General features: G+C 45.8%; 1 protein-coding gene across 28 annotated transcripts in view; it reads right to left on the bottom strand.

Annotated features, from left to right (window-relative positions):
- ank3b (ankyrin 3b) overlaps positions 1-22981 on the bottom strand; it is a 515038-nt gene that overhangs the window by 179586 nt on the left and 312471 nt on the right. For all 28 annotated transcript variants that reach the window (XM_078413212.1, XM_078413210.1, XM_078413236.1 and 25 more), the window contains exons 4-5: positions 8823-8921; positions 5299-5397 (exon numbers count right to left, since the gene is read on the bottom strand). In XM_078413212.1, the coding sequence (XP_078269338.1) occupies positions 5299-5397; positions 8823-8921 (198 nt within the window). The remainder of the gene's footprint in view (positions 1-5298; positions 5398-8822; positions 8922-22981) is intronic.

Genomic DNA, 22981 nt, shown 5'->3' on the forward strand with positions numbered 1-22981 from the left:
CAAAAGAGTCACCTCAAATCAGATGTAGCTCACAGCCTGAGCTCGCTGTTGAAAAGAGTGGAAAACTAACAGTGAATATAGCTCATCCACTGAATTGGCTTGGAAAATCTGCCAAGGCATTAAAAAAGCATGTGATCCTGAGCTTTATATATGGAGTTGGAGTTAAAAAGCCAAAAGGTTATGCTAATGTGTAGGAAGGAACTGCAGATGCTGGTTTAAACCGAAGATGGACACAAAATGCTAGAGCAACTCAAAATGCTGCAACATCTCTGAAGAAACATAGAAAATAGGTGCAGGAGTAGGCCATTCGGCCCTTCGAGCCAGCACTGCCATTCAATGTGATCATGGCTGATCATCCAAAATCAGTACCCCGTTCCTGCTTTTTCCCCATATCCCTTGATTCCTTTAGCCCATTGAGCTAAGGAGGAGAGAAGGAATAGGTGACGTTTTGGGTCGAGACCCTTCTTCAGACTGATGTCAGGGGAGAGGGGAAACACATAGATAAGGAAGAATAAGGTGTGAAAATAGGACAAAGGGAATGAAAAATCAAGGAAAATGTAGAATAGATCATTGTTAGCTGGGAGAAGATGACAACAAAACATACAGAGATAAAATGTAGTTGGAGACAGTAAGACTGGTTGGAGAACTGGGAAGGGGAGGGATGGAGAGAAAGGTAAAGCAAGGGTTACTTGAAGTTAGTGAAGTCAATGTTCATACCCTAGCTTTATGCTAATCCTGTTTCATCTCCAGCTGTAACATTGCCTTTAGATTCATGCATCCTGCTTTAGTCAAGGTTCATTTTTGGTTTAGTTTAGAGAGACAGCATGGAAAAGGCTCTTCAGCCCACCGAGCTGCACTAAATGCTAATGTGCAGAACAAATGTACTGGAGTGGTTCCAGGTATGAGGACACGTCTTATAGAATGACTCAGGCACAGAAGTCAGTACTGCCTCGATATACAGCAATCCTACCCATCTCATTCCCCAACTCCTTGGCCACAGCCCAGTGGAGGCCAATTCTCTGAATGCATTCAAGAGAGAGCTGGACAGAGCTCTTAGGGCTAGCGGAGTCAGGGGGTATGGGGAGAAGGCAGGAACGAGGTACTGATTGAGAATGATCAGCCATGATCACATTGAATGGCGGTGCTGGCTCGAAGGGCCGAATGGACTCCTCCTGCACCTATTGTCTATTGTCTATAAAATTATTTTCCATTTTGCCAATATTCTGAAAACTGGAAAATGGACTGGAAATAGACTTTTGCGGCACGGTGGCGCAGCGGTGGAGTTGCTGCCTGACAGCGCCAGAGACCCGGGTTAGATCATGACTACAGGTGCTGTCTGTACGGAGCTTGGACGTTCTCCCCATGTCCAGGTCGGTTTTGTCTGGGATCTCCGGTTTCCTCCCACATTCCAAAGACGTACAGGTTTGGACGCTAATTGGCTTTGTATAATTTTTAGATTTTTAGATTTAGAGATACAGCGCGGAAACAGGCCCTTCGGCCCACCGAGTCCGCGACGCCCAGCGATCCCCGCACATTAACACTATCCTACACCCACTCGGGACAATTTTTACATATCACCAGTCAATTAACCTACATACCTGTACGTCTTTGGAGTGTGGGAGGAAGCCGAAGATCTCGGAGAAAACCCACGCAGGTCACGGGGAGAACGTACAAACTCCGTACAGACGGCGCCCGTAGACAGGATCGAACCTGAGTCTCCAGCGCTGCATTCGCTGGAAGGCAGCAACTCTACCGCTGCGCCACCGTGCCGCCCACGTAATTGGAAAGTACCCCTAGTGTGTGGGATAGTGCTGGTGTGCAAGGATCGCTGGTTGGCGTGGACTCGGTGGGCCAAATCAGCCTGTTTCCACTCTGTATCTCTAAACTACCCTCAAAAGACCCCACGGCCGTTCTCTCCAGAGACCTGAGCGGAGATTTGGTTGAGGTACTTTAAAATATTCCATGGTTTGAACAGAATAAATGGAGGGTTTTGATTGAAAAGAAGCAGAAAAAGATTTAAAGTGATTGCCAAAAGAAACTGAAACAGTTCGAGAAGAAAACTTCTACTTCCACATATCTAACAACTGGGATTTAAAGTGTGCCCCCTGATAATGTGGTAGAAACACATTCAATTGTAAATTTAAAACCAAAAAATACAAGAAATCTGAGGAAATTGGATAAGAGCAATTGAGAAAAGGGCAGATATGACTAACTGAGTAAGAAGAAAGTAGAAAAGTAGGAGCATCTGAAGAAGGGTCCCGACCCGAAACATCACCCATCCATGTCCTCTGATGCTGCCTGACCCTCTGGATTACTCCAGCACTTTGTCTCTTTTTTCTGATTGACTGAATTGTTCTACAGAAGAACCAGTCTAGATTCAAAGGGGTGAAAGGCATCGCGAGAGGAACGATTCTGCAATTCCATTAAACTGAAACAGATCTTTAAAACAAAAATAAAGTACACCAACTCCCCAACATTGATGAGTGAATGCTGCAGACAATAGACAATAGGTGCAGGAGGAGGCCATTCGGCCCTTCGAGCCAGCACCGCCATTCAATGTGATCATGGCTGATCATTCTCAATCAGTACCCCGTTCCTGCCTTCTCCCCATACCCCCTGACTCCGCTATCCTTAAGAGCTCTATCTAGCTCTCTCTTGAATGCATTCAGAGAATTTGCCTCCACTGCCTACTGAGGCAGAGAATTCCACAGATTTACAACTCTCTGACTGAAAAAGGTTTTCCTCGTCTCAGTTCTAAATGGGCTACCCCTTATTCTTAAACTGTGGCCCCTTGTTCTGGACTCCCCCAACACTGGACTCTCCAACTGCAGAGTTGGAGATGTGTGTTTATTCCTCACCAATGGTGCATGTTGCAAGATCAGCCAGTGAGAAACCTCAGAGGAGCAAGTTTGAGAGAATGTAATATAATCACTGCAACTCTCATCCATAACCTTAGATGTCTGATCAAGTCGCACTACAGTACTGAAGAAGGGTCTCGACCCGAAACGTCACCCATTCCTTCTCTCCCGAGATGCTGCCTGACCTGCTGAGTTACTCCAGCATTTTGTGAATAAATACCTTCGATTTGTACCAGCATCTGCAGTTATCTTCTTACACTACAGGGGAGGCCATTTAAAACTGAGGTGAGAAGAAACTTTTTCACCCAGAGAGTTGTGAATTTGTGGAATTCTCTGCCACAGAAGGCATTGGAGGCCAATTCACTGGATGAATTTAAAAGAGAGTTAGATAGAGTTCTAGGGGCTAGTGGAATCAAGGGATATGGGGAGAAGGCAGGCACAGGTTACTGATTGTGGATGATCAGCCACGATCACAATGAATGGCGGTGCTGGTTCGAAGGGCCAAATGGCCTCCTCCTGCACCTATTTTCTATGTTTCTATGTTTAAACTCCCTATTCACTCACAACTGTTTGGCCAAATTTGGCTCTAACTCCATCTTCAAATTTACAGTGGCAAGACGGAGTAGTATAAAATTATAAAAGGACTGGCTGGACAAGCTAGATGCAGGAAAAATGTTCCAATGTTGGGGGAGTCCAGAACCAGGGGCCACAGTCTAAGAATAAAGGGGAGGCCATTTAAAACTTAGATGAGCAAAAGCTTTTTCACCCAGAGAGTTGTGAATTTGTGGAATTCTCTGCCACAGAAGGCAGTAGAGGCCAATTCACTGGATGAATTTAAAAGAGAGTTTGATAGAGCTCTAGGGGCTAGTGGAATCAAGGGATACGGGGAGAAGGCAGGCACGGGTTACTGATTGTGGATGATCAGCCATGATCACAATGAATGGCGGTGCTGGCTTGAAGGGCTGAATGGCCTCCTCCTGCACCTATTTTCTAGGTTTCTACGTTTAAGAAGATAGAAAACGTGGTATCGTGATGTCAGGACAACAACCTCTCACTCGATGCTTCCAAAATGAAGGAGCTAGTTATTGATTTCAGGAAGTGTGGTGGAGTACATGCCCCAATCAGCATCAATGGTGCCAAAGTGGAAATGGTTGAAAGCTTCAAATCTTTGTTGTTAGTATTACCAGCAATCTGTCATGGACAATCTGTAAGTGACTGCTAAGAAGGCGCGACAAACCCTTTACTTCCTCGAGAGACGGAGGAAATTCTGCACTTCTCCAATGACTCTTACAAACGTCTGCCGTTGCACCGTAGAAAGCATAATGCCAGGCTGCATCACAGTTCGGTTTGGAACAGCTCTGCCCAAGACTGCAAGAGAGTTGTGGATGTAGCCAGTGCATCGCACACAGCAGACTCCCCACCGTTGACTCCATCTACACTTCATGCTGCCTTGGAAAAGCAGCCAAAGAAGCCATGTCCCATCCCGGTCATTCCTTCCTTTGCCTGCTCCCGTTGGAAGCTTGAAAGCATGCATCCTCAAGACTCATGAACACCATGTTTCCCTCAGTTAACAGGCTTCTGAACGGTCCTTCCGTTAAGCTAAGATACTGTCTGATTCACTGGTCCCCCATTGCAGACATCGGACTTTGTCTATGGAACTGCTGAGAACTATATTCTGCATTCTGTATCTTCCATTCGGCCCTTCGAGCCAGCACCACCATTCAATGTGATCATGGCTGATCATTATCAATCAGTACCCCATTCCTGCCTTCTCCCCATACCCCCTGACTCTGCTATCCTTAAGAGCTCTATCTAGCTCTCTCTTAAATGCATTCAGAGAATTGGCCTCCACTGCCTTCTGAGGCAGTGAATTCCACAGATTCACAACTCTCTGACTGAAAAAGTTTTTCCTCATCTCCGTTCTAAATGGCCTTACCCCTTATTCTTAAACTGCGGCCCCTGATTCTGGACTCCCCCAACATTGGGAACATGTTTCCTGCCTCTAACGTGTCCAACCCCTTAAAAATCTTATATGCTTCGATAAGATCCCCTCTCATCCTTCTAAAAGTTAAAGGAGGCCTTGGCTTAACATTCCTTGCATATGATGACACCCCTGATAGAGTCATAGAGTCATATAACGTGGAAACAGGCCCCTCAATTTGCCCACACTGGCCAACATGCCCCATCTAGTCCCACCGACCTGCATTTGGCCCACATCCATCTAAACCTGTCCTAGCCATGTACCTGTCTAAATGTTTCTTAAACATTGCGATAGTATGATTTACTAAGCAAATATCTTGAACTTATCACATTGAAAAGTCCCGCATGGTCCTCCAAAACCAATACCAGGTGGAAGGTGTTTGCACTCACTTCTTTTTTTTAAAAGATAACCGTGCACAATACTGAAGACACAAAGAAGACACAAATGCTTTAAAGTTACCTCAGTTGCAATGCTTTGGCTTGCCCCATTGTCAAGGAGGAACTTTACAACTTCCAAATGATTCTCCTGAGCGGCCATGTACAAAGGAGTGAAGCCATTCTGAAAAATAAAAACCATCCTTGTCATAGTTGGAAAAACATATCACTTTGGTTCAGTTTACAAATGTTTGTGCCGGTCGCTTCTTCTTTCGGGATAAGTTGGACCGAAGGGTGACCCCTTTCCTCTCTCCGCATTTGAGGCCTCTTCACTACCTCTTTCTTCCACTTGCTCAACTTCTTCTCACTATAAACAATATCTGTATATTCCAGATCTTAACTGGCACTTCTGAGTATTGAGCTTAGAAGTTAGGAGGTCATGTTGCAGTTGTACAATACATTGGCGAAGCCACAATTAAAGTACACTGTGTTCAATTTTGGTCAACCTGCTAAAGGAAAGATGTTGTTAAGCTGGAAAGGTCGCAGAGAAGATTTACGAGGATGTTCCCAGGACTCGAGGGCCTGAGTTATCGGAAGAGGTTGAGCAGGCTAGCACTTTATTCCTTGGAGCACAGGAGGATGAGGGGTGATCTTACAGAGTTGTATAAGATCATGAGAAGAACGGATAGGTAAATGCACAGAGTCGTTTACCCAGTGCAGGGGAATCAAGAACCAGAGAACATAGGTTTAATGTGAGGGTGGGAAGATTTAATAGGAACCAGAAGGGCAACCTTTTTTCAACAAAGGGTGGTAGGAATATGGAATGATCTGCCAGAGGAGGTCGTTGAGTTGGTTTGGTTCAATTCGGACCTTGAACGCTGTCTTTCTGGAGTTTGCATGTTCTCTCTGTGACCACATGGGTTCCCGCTGGGTGCTCCGGTTTCCTCCCACATTATACAAGTCATGCAGGTTAGCAGGCTAATGTAAATTGCCCCGAGTGTGTAGGGAGTGGAAGAGAAAGTGTGATAACGTAGAACTAGTGTGAACGAGTGATCGATGGTCGGTGTGGACTCGGTGGGCCGAAGGGCCTGAATCCATGCTGTGTCTCTAAACTAAACTAAGCTAAACTGTGGAGGCAGAATTATTGAATATAATCAAGGCAGAGATGAACAGACATTTAAATTACCGGGGAGTGAAGAGACATGTAGAGAGCAGGAAACGTTCTGCTCAGACCAAGAATGGCAAGTCAGACCATCTCAATTATTTCTCCTCCTGTTTCATTTGTTCCAGGTTATTAAGACCAAATTATATTTCTAACTGCAAAACACATTCAAGACAAAGGAACAGAAAAGGACCATTCAGCCCTCAGACTTAATTTGGGTCACCATTCAGAGTAAATAAGTTGGTCATAGGGAAGCTGATCATTCACTCTGCAACTGCACAGGTGCACAGAATCTGGACATTCACGGAGTCATAAAAACATAGCAACATATAGCAACAGAAAGAAAATGGCGGGGCCCGGTGGCACAGCTGGTAGAGCTGCTGCCTCACAGCGCCAGAGACCCGGGTTCCATCCTGACCTCGGTTACAGCCTGTGTGGAGTTTACACGTTCCCTCTGTGACCTCCGTGTGCTCCGGTTTCCTCGCACATCCCAAAGACGTGTAGGTTTGTAGGTTAATTGGTTGCCGTAAAATTACCCCGAGAGTGTCGGGAGTGGATACGAAAGTATCATCACACAGAAATGGGCCATATTGACCCACCTCCTCCGTGCCAACCATCTACGATGACCCTATTTGTCTACATGGGGCTCATTTCTCTTTAGGGTTTTCCCATCCAAGTACCTCTCCAAATATCTTTCAACCATTGTATGTGTTATTTGCATCCTTTTTATTTCTGTATTCAGGCTTGGCTGGAAAATCTAATGGTAATAGATTTTTTTTCGTGTCAAACAATGTCTGATCTTAGGGTTTCAAAAAAATATTGATTCTGCAACACACCTTCTGAATATCACTCTATTAATCTTAAAGGTCAAGTGGTAAAAGTCAAGATTCTGGATTAAAGCTTCCATGAATCTCGTTGCTGGCACTGCATTGGTTAATTGCAACACAACTATCTGATCATATGGAATCTTAATTCCCTCATGAGATCAGATTAATTTCACAGAGTCTGCATGATCTGTATGGGGTGGTGCAATGGTAGAGTTCCTGTCTTACAGCGCTTACAGCACCAGAGACCCAGGTTTGATCCTGACTACGGGTGCTGTTTGTACGGAGGTTGTACGTTCTCCCCGTGACCGCGTGGGTTTTCTCCACGATCTTCGGTTTCCTCCCACACTCCATAGACGTACAGGTTTGTAGGTTGACACCAAACGCTGGAGCAACTCAACGGGGCAGGCAGCATCTCTGGAGAGATGGAATGCCATCCAGAGATGCTGCCTGTCCCGCTGAGTTACTCCAGCATTTTGTGTCTACCTTCGATTTAAACCAGGTTTGTAGGTTAATTGGCTTGGCATAAATGCAAATTGTCCCTAGTGTGTGTAGGATAGTGTTAATATTCACAAGTTCACAAGTCATAGGAGTAGAATTAAGCCATTTGGCCTATCGAGTCCACTCTGCCATTGAATCATGGCTGATCCCTGCCTCCTAATCCCATTTTCCTGCCTTCTCCTCATAACCCTTGACACCCGTTCTAATCAAGAATTTATCTATCTCAAATTTGTTCACAGTACTCCAAATCCGGCCTGACCAGCGCCTTATAGAGCCTCAGCATTACATCCCTGTTTTTGTATTTCAGTCCTCGTGATATAAAAAATGCTAGTGTTGAATTTGCTTTCCTTGTGCAGGGATTGCTGGTCGGTGCGGACTCGGTAGGCCAAAGGGGCCTGTTCCGCACTATATCTCTAAACTAAACTAAAAATCACATTACTCATACAGCAGGTTGGAATTTAATTCTTCACATCTCTTTTCAAATGTGAAAGGCGTTGCATTTCTGTTAAGTCTCATAAGTATTTCAGCCTGCCCATAAAGTTGCGTTTGAAGATTGGCAATAAATAACACGGGGTTGAATTGATCTGCTCGTGAATAACCTGACTCCTCATCTCATCTCCTCTGCATGATCTGTCCTGGTTTCTGTTCTAGTGTTTTGACTGGACGACAAAATTTCACTTTTGGTAAAGTCTTTCCAATTTTAGAAACAAATTGTCTCTGCCTTGAAAATACAAACTTCAAGTCACGTAAATTTAAGAGCTGTTAAGAAAATATACGTCACGTGCCTGCGATTACTATCCTGAGAGGCAGAAAAATGGATCAGAAGACAACAATTTCCCAGTAAATTTGCCGAAGAAATTTTAACACAAATTAAGATATTTTATTTGCATGCGCACAGTCACATTCACACACTGCAAACACACACACAAACCACACCTACACACACACACACACACACACACACACACACACACACACACACACACACACACACACACACACACACACACACACACACACACACACACACACACACACCCACAAGCCACACACACACACAGACCACACAGACACACACACACACACAAACTTTTACAAATAAACATTATGTTAAACTCTTACCTGTGACTGGGCGTTGATATTTGCACTATTTGTGACAAGAACATGGACAACTTCTGTTTGTCCAGCTAACGACGCAATATGCAGGGCAGTATTTCCTTTCTGAAAAGAAGAAGTAAAGGTATGTCAACAGTTGAAGTTGAAAACCTGGTGCATGCAGGTCAGAGAAAAAAAAAAACTGCAAGGCGATAATGCTTCAGTGAGTTAGATGGTCGGCCTTATCCTGCTTTACCTGGATCTGTGTTATACTAAGCAATAAGACAGCAGATAAGAATTTAATTGTTCTATCTGGGCCAAATGTGACCATAAAACACTCTTGAACTGACTCTTGACTTGTCTATACGACAACTTCATTATTTCCATATCATGAGGTTTCCAGGATAACAGGTTTTGATCGAGATTAGTCCTTTGACATCCAACAGCTCCAAAGTTCCAAACGGTAAATCAATATCGTCGCCAAACTGAAGTTGAACTCAGCAGTGAAATCATAGAGGACTGAATTAATCCAAATGCGCTGAAAAGAAAATGACTCATTTCACAATGTTTGATGGGGTTAAGTCTAATATCACGTTTTTGCATATCTGTAATTCTCTATCTCTCTACATTATCGTTTATATATCTCTCCTTCCCTTTCCCCCTGACCAGTCTGAAAAAGGGTCTCGACCCACAATGTCACCCGTTCCTTCTCTCCAGAGATGCTGCCTGACCCGCTGAATTACTCCAGGTTTTGTGGGTCTGTCTTCGTTTTAAACCAACATCTGCAGTTCCTCCCTACACGTTCCTAATTATACAGTATGTTGAGTTTTAAGGAGAGGTCAGTGGGTCCGCAATAATTAAGACACTGGTTTCTTCTAATAAAAATCAATTCTTGCACACAAAGTTGCTAGACTATCCGGTTGTCTGTCATTTCAACACCCCTTCCCATTTCCACACCAGCCTGCCAGTCCCCAGACTTCTCATTGCTCCCGGGAGGCCAAATGCAAACCTGTAGAATAGCACTCGTATTCTGTTTTAGCAGCCTACTGTTTTAGTAATCTACAAAACCAACGGCATGAACATTGACCTTTTTATTGCTATCCCACCAGCCCAACCCAGGGTCTCTCTCCCTTTTTCCATCCCATCCCCTTTGTGACTTAGACTTGTCAACTTTCCTCCCATGTCCATCTGCCCATCCCCTGTTTACCCATCCACCTGAGTTTCGTGTCCCTTGTTTCACCGTTCTATCTGCTCATCATCCCTCCCTTACCTGGATCAATCTATCTACCTCGGTCTCTCCCCTTTCACCACACCTACCAGCTTCTGCCTCATCCCCCCCTCCCTCACCGACAACTCTGCCATCTTCCCCCCACACTATCAGTCCTGATTTGGGGGTCTTGTCTCAAAACCTTCCAGCAGTTTACTTTTTGTTTAAGATTCCAACATCTTTGACCCCAAATTGCTGGATTATGTGAGGCTAATTTGAGGTTAGAAGTTAGCTCTTCAATGAGCTGAAATGCATAATGTTCTATCCATCAAATTGCTCTGCTGTTATGCACAGTTTTGGTCTCCTAATTAGAGGAAAGACATTCTTGCTATTGAAGGGGTGCGGTGTAGGTTCACCATTCCCGGGATGGCGGGACTGACAACATGATGAAAGATCGACTGGCCTTATATTCACTGGAATTTAGAACGACGAGAGGGGACCATTTAGAAACATTAAAAAATCTTAAGAGATTGGACTGGCTAGATGCAGGAAAAATGCTCCCCATGTTGGGGGAGTCCAGAACCAGGGGTCACAGCTTAAGAATAAGGGGTAGGCCATTTAGGATTGGGATGAGGAAAAACGTTTTCAGCGAGAGAGTTGTGAATCTGTGGAATTCTCTGCCACAGAAGGCAGTGAAAGCCAATTCACTGGATGTATTCCAGAGAAAGTTAGATCTAGCTCTGAGGGCTAACCGAATCAAGGGACATGGGGAGAAAGCAGGAACAGGTTACTGATTCTGAATGATCAGCCATGATCATATTGAATGACGGCGCTGGTTCGAAGGGCTGAATGGCCTATTCCTGCACCTATATTCTATGTTTCTATGTTTCTATCAAATGCTGCATAGTTGTCACCTTACATTTACGTAACAACAATAAACTAGGGGATGCATTAAATCAGCTGAATGGGCTGAGAAGGTCCTAACTTGTATGAGCCAGTTAGTAAATCATAGGCTGGCAAGGGCAGTGATCAGTGGGTTCATAAGAAATGAAGGACGAAAATACCACAGATTTGCACACATTTCAAAAACTGTTCTGTTACAAACGCCATGCACATCAACAAATGACAGAAATGTTGCCGTGATGGGTTTATATAAAATTATTTTGGGGACTTGCCCAATGGGTTATTGGTTATGCAAGAGCAACAAAGAATGGATTATGCAATTTGGAGTTTTCAACATATGCATGAACACTGAAACTGGAGCAAGCATCCCAGCCCTTGAAATGTGATGCACAGTTCAATATTATCACAGATGATGTGTTTCTGAACTCACATTTACCTATCAGACCTAGATCACTTGACAGTATCAAAAATCTACTATCTTAAAACATCAAAAGAACGTGTACTGTCCTTAACGTAATTGGTATAAAATATGATGGAGTCTATCATCGCAGTAATAGAAAAAAAAATTCAAAAGCAAAGATATCATAGTGCTAACAGCATGTCCTGACAATGAAACATTGTGCATGAGCAAAGTTATTGAAGTCATATCAAATGGACAAATAATGACCTCGATGTAATGCATTTAAATTTGCTGAAATGCCATGCAGTAAATTTATAACTGAGGTCAAGTCACATGGAATCAGGGAGGAGATAGTGGAATGGATATCAAAATAATGACTGAACAGAAAACAGGGTGTAGAAATAAGGGACTGCAGCTGCTGGTCTACAAAGCAGGACACAAAGTGCAGGAGTAACTCAGCAGGTCAGGCAGCATCTCTGGAGAACGTGGATAGGTGATGTTTTGGGTCAGGACCCTCCTTCGGACTCATTGTGCGGGTGTGGGGGAGGGGGGTGGGGGGAGAAAGCTGGAAGAGAGGAGGGGCAGAACAAAGCCTGGCAGGTCATAGGTGGATTCAGGTAAGGAGGGTTTATTGATGGTTGAACAAAGGCCAGAGATGAAAAGGCAGAAGGTGTAAGTCAAAAAGATTGAAGAGTTGTGAATTGTGAATTGTGAAGCTAGAGGAAGGAATATGGATGGAAGGAGAGGGGGAGGGGAGAAATAGGTGCAAATCAAGGTGGGGCACTGAGGAGAGAGGGGGAGGTGGGCGACAGGGGAGAAGGAAAATGGGGGATATCTATATACTAAAACTGGTGTTTGTTTGTTTGTTTGTTTGTTCCTGAACTACAGCCAAAATGGTACACGATAGTGCGACAATTTCAGGCCCACCTTACTCACCATCGTCTCTTTGGTTCTAATGGAAGAAGTTTCATTGAAATCTGTGTTATATTTTTAAAGTTATTCACATTTTAAAGTTTAAATCTATCTCCTGGGGGGGGAGGGAGGGGGAGGGAGGGAGGGAGGAGGGAGGATAAGGGGGGTTGAGGGGGATGGAGTGAGGGGGGAAGGGAAGGGGGGAGGGGGAGGGCCATCCCAATGGAGTTTATTTCGAGAAGAAGCAGTGCAGTCTTGCTAAACTTGCACAGCACTTTAGTTTGACCATTCGTGTCATGTTCCACGCCATCCATATCACAAACTACTGGCGCAGTGGCAGAGCCGCTGCCTCACAGCGCTAGAGACCTGGGATCGATCCTGACCTCGGGCGCTGTCTGCGTGGAGTTTCCACGTTCTTCCTGAGTCCGCGTGGTTTTCCTCAGGGAGCTCCGGTTTCCTCCCACATCCCACAGACGTACGTACGGGTTTGTAGGTTAATTGGTCGCTGTAGATTGCCCCAAGTGTGTCGCCCGTGGCATGGATGAGAACGTGGTGATCAATGGTCAGCGTGGACTCGGTGGGCCGAAGGGCCTGTCTCCACGCTGCATATCTATACGCTGCAAAATGGTGGCCTGTTTGGATCAGTGTTGGGACTACTGTTCTCATTAAGAAGCATTTAAAGAAACTACAAAAGTGATTCATGAGGGTAGTATTCGAACTGACTAAATTATAATCATCCGGAAAAACAATGTTCCCTTTTGCTGGGACTGACTTCTCATAAAGCCAATGGTCGAGAAGTAACCTGATAGAGTTCCCCAAATGATGAAAGCCCTTGATGTGGTAAACACATAAATGTTTCCACTTGTGTAGGAACTGCAGATGCTGGTTTAAATCGAAGATAGACACAAAATGCTGGAGTAACTCAGCGGGACAGGCAGCATCTCTGGAGAGAAGGAATGGGTGACGATTCGGGTCGAGACCCTTCTTCAGGCTGTTTTCACTAAAAACTAGGATATAAGATGCCGCTTATAAGCTTAACGATGAGAAATTCATGTATAAAATCTGAGCGACAACATTGCGAAATATGCTATGAAAGGAAATAGCAAAGAAACGTTGAAGGGAAACTTGGACCAGGATGTGATGGTAAAAAGAGAAGGTTAGATGACGAGGTTGGGAGGAATTCCACATGGGACGTAAGTAAGAGAATGAACCAGCTCAATGGCCCATTTCTGTGCTGCAGTCTCGTGACATGAAGCGGTTCTGTGCCAGTATACACAACCAGAGAGCAGGATGTTTCAAATTAGTCGTGCAAATACTCCCTGTTTTCAATCGTGAATGCCTAACTCTAATTTTAAGATTACGTCCCTGTGTTCTTGACTGAATCATTTCCTCATATCTACCCTGAAGAATTTGATGAAGGGAACACAAATCGCAGGGAGCATTGATAATCTCATTTAGAAACATAGAAAATAGGTGCAGGAGACGGCCATTCGGCCCTTCTAGCCAACACCACCATTACATGTGATCGTGGGTGATCATCCAAAATCAGTACCCCGTTCCTGCTTTCTCCCCATAATCCCTTGATTCGGTTAGCCCGAAGAGCTACATCTATTACAAGGACCTGCTGCACAGATTTGTTGAAGGTTTAATATTATCAATCATTTTTTAGAGATACAGCATGGAAACAGGCCCTTCTGCCCACCTACTCCACGCCAACCAGCGATCCCCATACACGAGCATTATTCTACACATTTGAGACAATTTACAATCTTTACCGAAGCCAATTAACCCTGTACATCTTTGGAGTGTGGGAGGAAACCGGAGCACCCAAGGAAAACCCACGGGGTCACGGGGAGAACGTACAAACTCTGTACAGATAGCACCTGTAGTCAGGATAGAACCTGGGTCTCTGGCGCTGCAAGGCAGCAACTCTACCACTGCACCACCGTGCTGCCCGAATTGGGATTCTAGAAATGAAGAAACACCTCACGATTGTGTGAATGGATATGATTTGGTATCATATTCACGGCCACAGCGGGAATTTAGCAGGTGACCAAAATCTTGGCCCAAGTGATAGGTTTCAATAGATGACACAGTGACGTAGAGGGAGTGAGTTCCAGATTTCACGGATTTGGTAGCTGAAGGCATGTCAACGATGGAATGATGCAAATTGGTGACGGGGATCGGATGAGCTACAAAACAAGATTTGGAGGAACAAAAAGATCTCGTGGGGACTCTAAGAGTTTTTGGACTGAACAAGATAGAGAGTTGTAAGGCTCTGGAGAAATTTGAACACGTGGCCTCTTTGCAATTGAAAATGCATTTGCAGCGGTGTGGCCCAGTAAGCACCAGGGTGATGGGTGAATGGCACTTGGTGCAACCTCGCAAATGGAGAACATACTGTGGATGAACTCGATTCTCACGGAGAACGGAGAACGGAGGAACCAATTTCACAGTTAAACACACATTCACAGCAGGTCCATGACATCCCACTCTCTCGCCCACTCCCTACGCACCAGGGGCAATTTACAGAGGCCAATTAACCTCCAAACCTGGATGTCTTTGGGACGTGGGAAGAAACCGGAGCACCCGGAGGAAACCCACTGGGAAAACGTGCAAAATCCACATATTCAGCACCCAAGGTCGGGATCGAACCCAGATCTCTGGTGCCGAGAGGCAGCAGCTCTACCCGCTCCGCCACTGTGCCACCATGAATGGACCTTGTAACCTCATCGCTTCATGTGCGTGGTCCGTTGCCCCGACTGCCTTTAAGCCGACTCAGTAGTCGCTGCCATGCCTTGCCTCCCAAATTGTTCTTGGCTTTCCAAATCACGGAGTTTGATTCGTGCACTCTATACAACATTCTACCAAGTTGGGACTCGTTCTGTACCCGGTCCTTCTGCTCCAACATTCTTCGTCACAAATGTATTATTTCTGTACCCTGATTTAAATACTTTAAGTGTTCACTTTAATCTCTGGTGCCCCGTGATATCTGATTGTGGCCGCAGCATTTTGAACGATGCCAGAGGACTTTCAGGATCAAATCCTGGGGCGTTCCCTTCGTTACCCATATTCTGCCACATGGCGACAACATCCATCAGCCCATCGTCATCAAATACAGGGGGGCGCTAGGCATCCAGCTCTGCCTCTCCCCTCTGCCCTCCAGTGACTTCTCTACTGCCAGACTATTCATCTGATACTCTCACAAGACACACAGCATTTTTGACCGCTCCGTTCTGCGATCCCACCCATCCCTCTGCCATCTGTATCCCTCCCTACAGATTTGTCAATGCGCAGCCCTGCCCAGGGCCGTCTTAACGCATGGGCCTGATGGGCACTTGCCCGGGGCCCCACGAGCATAGGGCCCCCATGCTGATCTGTGTATGTTAAGTGACTTGCAATAAATAAATACTACTTTAAAAATGTAGGTTCAATAAGTGCTTTTTTCGCAACATTTTCTGACCCTAAGTGTTTTTTTCGCAACATTTTCCATCCCTAAGTGCTTCTCACAGCGATCTGTAAGTGCTTTTCGCAACAATGTAGCACTCTAAGTCCATCGCTAAGTGCTTTTCGGTAAGTGCTTTTCGCCGGCACGACGGGGGGGGGGACTGGTAGGGAAAGGGGGGTGGGGGAGAGTAACGGTGGGGGCGACGGGGAGGGTGGGAGGAGGAGAGAGTGGGGGTGGGAGGAGGCAGAGTGGGACTGGGGAGGGGGACAGCAAGGGTGGGGGTTGGTGGTGGGGGGGAAGAGAGAGTGGGGGAAATGGGGGTGCTGGGGAAAGGGGGGTGGCGGAGAGCAACAGTTGGTCTGGGGGAGAGTAGTTGTCGTAGGGGCCCCAGTACACTGCTTTGCCCGGGGCCCATAATGCTGTAAAGACGGCCCTGGCCCTGCCCGTCCATGATGTAATGTTTTGTGTGGCCTCAAAGTCTATCTTCGAGGTAATGAACGGTGACAGCACTTTCTTGTCCTTCCATCTATGGCTTCTCCATGCTTCTCATTACGCAACTGTTCACGCTATCTAGATCGCATGGTGACCATGGTGCCATTCTTGTTCTCCCCATAATATGCCACCATTTGTGAGCGCTCAATAAAATTGGGGGGTACAATGCTGCAGCTGTTGCTGCCTTACAGCACCAGAGACCCGGGTTTGATCCTGACCACGGGTGCCGTCTGTACGGAGTTTGTACGTTCTCCCCGTGACCGCATGCGGTTTTCTCCGTGTGCTCCGGTTTCCTCCCCCATTCGAAAGACGTACAGGTTTGTCGGTTAATTGGCTTCTGTAAACTGTCCCTAGTGTGCAGGACAGAACTAGTATGTGGGTGATTGTTGGTTGGCGCGGACTCGGTCGGCCGAAGGGTCTGTTTCCACACTGTATCTCCAAACTAAACTAAACTAACCTAAACTAAACTAAGTCATGTTTCCATTTAAGCAAATTAGAAAGGAAACATGTGTCTCTGACGTTATTTGACATGCTTCATACACTTATCTTTGACTCCAACCAGACCCTGGACTCTGTCTCAGATCTTACCAGATTGACTGTGACTTTGGTTCCCCAGTGAATCCTGATCCAAATTCCAACATCGTATCCTCTCCATCATAATGCTCGGTGGAGCTTTATAACATCAGCAGCCTCCACTCCCAACAGCATCCCATCCGCTGCCAAAACTGACATCATGTTATTCCCATGTGCGGGAGAGATCATTCCACAGCTTCCCTTGCATTCTCCTCTCTTTCCTAAACTCCATCCCATCCAATACTGTGCTCTTCATATTCCCAGATCACATATTTTCAGCCGACCCATTGCTTCTGTTCTGACCGGGGTCCGTTGGCACCTTGTATCCCAAACCATCAGCTTTCATCCGGGTCAGATGTTACTCCGGTCACAAAACGCACATCCCTTTTTTGCAAACTGTCCATTCCTACAACTCCAGTCTCTTCTGCGCTGGCAGCGAGCCACTGTCTGTCAGAGACCCCGGCCCTATCCACACACCCATCACGTATCTTTGGCCATGCTTACAATTGAAAAGACGAGGCTTGTATTCACTGGAGTTGAGAAGGATGAGAGGGGATCTAATGGAGACGTATAAAATTATAAAAGGGCTGGACAAGCTGGATGCAGGAAAAATGTTCCCAATGTTGGGTGAGTCCAGAACCAGGGGCCACACACACACAGTCTAAAAATAAAGGGGAGGCCATTTAAAACTGAGGCGAGAAGGAACTTTTTCACCCAGAGAGTTGTGAATTTGTGGAATTCTCTGCCACAGAGGGCAGTGGAGGCCAAATCACTGGATGGATTTAAGAGAGAGTTAAATCGAGCTCTAGGGGGCTAGCGGAATCAATGGATATGGGGAGAAGGGAGGCATGGGTTACTGATTGTGGATGATCAGCCATGATCACAATGAATGGTGGTGCTGGCTCGAAGGGCCGAATGGCCTCCTCCTGCACCTATTTTCTATGTTTCTATGTTTCTAATCACCCCTTTTACCATCTGCTTCTTTCACGCAGCGCCAATTTCAGTTTAGTTTAGTTTAAAGATGCAGGCACTTCGGCGGCCCGGCCAGTGATCCCCACACACTAACACTATCCGACACACCAGGGACAATTTACAATTTCACCAAGCCAATTAACCTACAAACCCGTCCGTCTTTAGAGTGTGGGAGGAAACCGGAGATCCCGGAGAAAACCCACGCACAAACTCCGTACATACAGTGCCTGTAGTCAGGGTCCAACCCAGATCTCTGGCGCTGTAAGGCAGCAACTCTACCGCTGCGCCACCGAGCTCCCAACTGGATCGCACCTCTTTGTAATTATTCTCTGCAATAAATCCTCTTTGGATTCATTAATTTTATTCTGAGGGTGTTTTCTCTGTTTTGATACACTGTTAAATTGCTTCAAGATTTTTTTTCACATTGGCAGGGCATGATGCAGTTGTGGAATTTAACCAAACGATTTAGAAGCAGGGAGTGAAAAATATGTAGGAATAAAATGAGAGGAAGGGTAAAGCAGACCAAAAAGCTCTGGCTTTGACTTATTTTTCAGTTGAATGCTCGACTTTTTAAACTCTTGGCTGCACGCCTTCTTAATGTCACAACCATATTGTCCCTTGCAACACATTAAAAAAGAGGCAGGCAAGTGGAACGATGAAAGGGAAATAGCAGATTGGTGAGAAAATTGGTGAGGATAATGAGTGAAGAAGAGGAGATAAGAGGAGATGAATAAGGGAGCAAATGAGTAGAGCGCGGCGGTAGAGTTGCTGCCTTACAGCGCCAGAGACCCGGGTTCGATCCTGACCATGGGTGCTGTCTGTACGGAATTTGTATGTTTTCCCCGTGACCTGCGTGGGTTTTCTCCGGGTGCTCCGGTTTCCTCCCACACACCAAAGACGTATGGGTTTGTAGGTCGATTGCAATTACAATTCGGTAAAATTGTAAACGATCCTCAGTGGGTGTAGGATAGTGTTAGCGTGCGGTGATCGCTGGTCGACACGGACTCGCTGCCTGAAGGGACTATTTCTGCGCTGCATCTCTAATCTGGTGGCGGCACGGTGGTGCAGCGGTAGAGTTGCTGCCTTACAGAGAATGCAGCGCCGGAGACTCAGGTTCGATCCTGACTACGGGCGCCATCTGTACGGAGTTTGTACGTTCTCCCCGTGACCTGCGTGGGTTTTCTCCGAGATCTTCGGTTTCCTCCCACACTCCAAAGGCGTACAGGTATGTAGGTTAATTGACTGGGTAAATGTAAAAATTGTCCCTAGTGTGTGTAGGATAGTGTTAATGTGCGGGGATCGCTGGGCGGCGCGGACTCGGTGGGCCGAAGGGCCTGTTTCCGCGCTGTATCTCTAAATCTAAATCTAAATCTAAACTAAACTAAAGAAGTACCATCGAGAGTACGGTGATAATGCATGAGATCGAAGAGGCTGTTTCCGTCATAACTGGCAATGATTTTTCTTTTCAATAAGTGAACTCTTGCACTCCCATATACATTGTGTGTTTAGCAGGCTGCCTTTCTATCTTGCAGGCTGACCAGATGTACAGTCTGTTTGATGACTCACACAATAATGTTACTGCATTTGGGAAAACATATCCCAGTGCACATGAAGTTGGTTTTCAAAACAGATGAAACTTGAGACTATTTGTTTTCACAAAACGATCAATGACACATTCCGGTGTGGCGTTGGGAAGAGAAAACCTAAAAGATGATGCAGAAGTTGCTTTGCTTGACCATAAAATCAATACCGCCTCGTATTGTCTCAGAGCAAGAGGCCAGGAAAAGGGAGGGGTGCCCAGAAACGATGGCAATCACAGCCTCAGCACTCAGACTGGGAGATCATTCCCCGGAACACCTTCGCTCAGACCGCCAGAACCTACCCGATCTCCCGGTTGCTAAACACTTTAATTCTCCTTCCCATTCTCACACCTTTCTGTCCTAGGTCTCCTCCATTGTCAGAGTGAGGCTAAATGCAATATTGGACGAAGATCATCTCATATTTTGCTTGGTATGAATATTGATTTTTCTCACATCAGGTAGCCCCAACATTCCCCCTCTCTCTATCCCACCCCCACCTAAGTCGCACTAGCTTCTCGTCACCCTACAAACAGCTAATAATGGCCTGTTTCCTTTATCATCATTACTTTTTTGAATATCTTTTATTCATTGTTATTTATCTCTCCACATCACCGTCTATATCTCTTGTTTCCCTTGTCCCTAACCAGTCTGAAGAAGGGTCTCGACCCAAAATGTCACCAATTCCTTCTCTCCAGAGATGCTGCCTGTCCCGCTGAGTTACTCCAGCTTTTTGTGTCTATCTTCGGTTTAAACCAGCATCTGCAGTTCCTACACACTCAGCACTCCTTGTGTTGGCTGAATAGAAACATAGAACATAGAAAATAGGTGCGGGAGTAGGCCATTTGGCCCTTCGAGCCAGCATCGCCATTCAATATGATCGTGGCTGATCATCCAAAATCAGTACCCCATCGCTGCTTTTTCCATTATCTCTTGGTTCTGTTAGCCCGAAGAGCTATATCTACTCTCTCTTGAAAACATCCAGTGAGTTGGCCTACACTGTCTTCTGTGGCAGAGAATTACACAGATTCACAACTCTCTGGGTGAAAAAGGTTTTTCCTCCTCTCAGTCCTAAATGGCCTACCCCTTATTCTTAAACTGTGACCCCTGGTTCTGGACTCCCCCAACATTTTTCCTGCATCTAGCCTGTCCAATCCCTTAAGAATGTTATTTGTCTCTATAAGATCCCCTCTTATCCATCTAAATTCCAGTGAATATAAGCCCAGTCGATCCATTCTTTATTGTTGCTAAGTGCTGCCTTAATAACTCCTGGTGTCATTATTTCGTTGACACCTCCACATCTGCACATTACGAAGATTATGGCCATTATTTGTACATACTGTCTCACTTTGTACTTCCTGCTCCCATTTTCCACTGCATGTTATTCTGCTCAAACTATACCTCCCCTCAACTTTTGATGCTCCAGAGAAAACAGTCCCAGTTTATCCAACCTCTCCTTGTAGCTAATGTGTCATAAGGTCATAAGGTGATAGGAGTAGAATGGGGCCATTCGGCCCATCAAGTCTACTCCACCATTCAATCATGGCTGATCTATATCTCCCTCCTAACCCCATTCTCCTGCCATCTCCCCATAACCTCTGACACCTGTACTAATCAAGAATCTATCTCTCTCTGCCTTAAAAATATCCACTGACTTGGCCTCCACAGCCCTCTGTGGCTAAGAACTCCACAAATTCACCATCCTCTGACTAAAAAAAATTCTCCTCATCTTCCTAGAAGAACGTCCTTTAATTCTAAGGCTATGACCTCTAGTCCTAGACTCTCCCACTGTTGGAAACATCCTCTCCACATCCACTCTATCCAAGCCTTTCACTATTCCGTATGTTTGCTATTTTCTTGCTGTTAATTGCATATTTCCCCCTGCAGTTGACCTCTCAAAGTGTAACTCCTCACATTTGTACGGATTAAACTCCATCTCCATTTCTCCATCCAAATCCTACCTCCACACTTTGATCCCTTCTCTGCAGCCTTGTAAATATTTCTTCACCACCTATTTATCGAATTCTCCCTTTAAGGTCGGCACGGTGGCGCAGCGGTAGAGTTGCTGCCTTACAGCGAATGCAGCGCCGGAGACTCAGGTTCGATCCTGACTACGGGCGCCGTCTGTACGGAGTTTGTACGTTCTCCCCGTGACCAGCGTGGGTTTTCTCCGAGATTTCCTCCCACACTCCAAAAGACGTACCACCGGTATGTAGGTTAATTGGCTGGGCAAATGTAAAAATTGTTCCTAGTGGGTGTAGGATAGTGTTAGCGTGCGGGGATCGCTGGGCGGCGCGGACCCGGTGGGCCGAAGGGCCTGTTTCTGCGCTGTATCTCTAAATCTAAATCTAAAAAATCTAAACTCCATCTCCATTTCTCCATCCAAATCCTACCTCCACGCTTTGATCCATTCTCTGCAGCCTTGTAAATATTTCTTCACCACCTATTTATCGAATTCTCCCTTTAAGGTCACGACAGGAGTCTCGTACGTTCTCCCTGTGACCACATGGGTTTTCCCTGGGTGCTCCGGTTTCCGCCCACACTCCAAAGACAAACAGGTTTGAAGGTTAATTGGCTTTGGCAGAATTGCAAATTGTCCCTAGTGTGCAGAATACATGCAAGTGCACAAGGTGATCGCTGCTCGGCACAGACTCAGTGGGCCGAAGAGCCTGTTTCCACTCAAAAGTCTAAAGAACCTGCAGCCAAATATTTAAAAATTTTGCTTCTATCACTCAAGGGTTGCACGTCATCTTTTTTTCTTTGGACGTGATTCGAACAGGGAATGTCCACTTCATGAAAGAACTCCACTAATCTTCATTCAGAATTGGTAACACATGAATTTTTTCATTTTTCATAGATCTCCATTTTCTGTTGGGGTTTTTTATAAACATAAAAGCATTGAAGTGGAGCTGCTGTCTGCAAGGTCATCTCAGCGGTACCGCAGCGGTAGAGTTGCTGCTTTACAGCGAATGCAGCGCCGGAGACTCAGGTTCGATCCTGACTACGGGTGCTGCACTGTAAGGAGTTTGTACGTTCTCCCCGTGACCTGCGTGGGTTTTCTCCGAGATCTTCGGTTTCCTCCCACACTCCAAAGACGTACAGGTATGTAGGTTAATTGGCTGGGTTAATGTAAAAATTGTCCCTAGTGGGTGTAGGATAGTGTTAATGTACGGGGATCGCTGGGCGGCACGGCCTTGGAGGGCCGAAAAGGCCTGTTTCCGGCTGTATATATATGATATGATATGATAAAATGTTGAAGAGAGGTCCACATCTCAATAGACAATAGACAATAGATGCAGGAGTAGGCCATTCGGCCCTTCGAGCCAGCACCACCATTCTCAATCAGTACCCCATTCCTGCCTTCTCCCCATACCCCCTGACTCCGCTATCCCTAAGAGCTCTATCTAGCTCTCTCTTGAATGCATTCAGAGAATTGGCCTCCACTGCCTTCTGAGGCAGTGAATTCTACAGATTTACAACTCTCTGACTGAAAAAGTTTTTCCTCATCTCCGTTCTAATGGCCTACACCTTATTCTTAAACTGTGGCCCCTGGTTCTGGGCTCCCCCAACATTGGGAACATGTTTCCTGCCTCTAACGTGTCCAACCCCTTAATAATCTTATATGTTTCGATAAGATCCCCTCATCCTAAATTCCAGTGTATACAAGCCTAGCCGCTCCAGTCTTTCAACATATGACAGTCC

The sequence above is a fragment of the Rhinoraja longicauda genome, chromosome 16 (assembly GCF_053455715.1).
Source record: "Rhinoraja longicauda isolate Sanriku21f chromosome 16, sRhiLon1.1, whole genome shotgun sequence".
Lineage (NCBI taxonomy): Eukaryota > Metazoa > Chordata > Chondrichthyes > Rajiformes > Arhynchobatidae > Rhinoraja > Rhinoraja longicauda.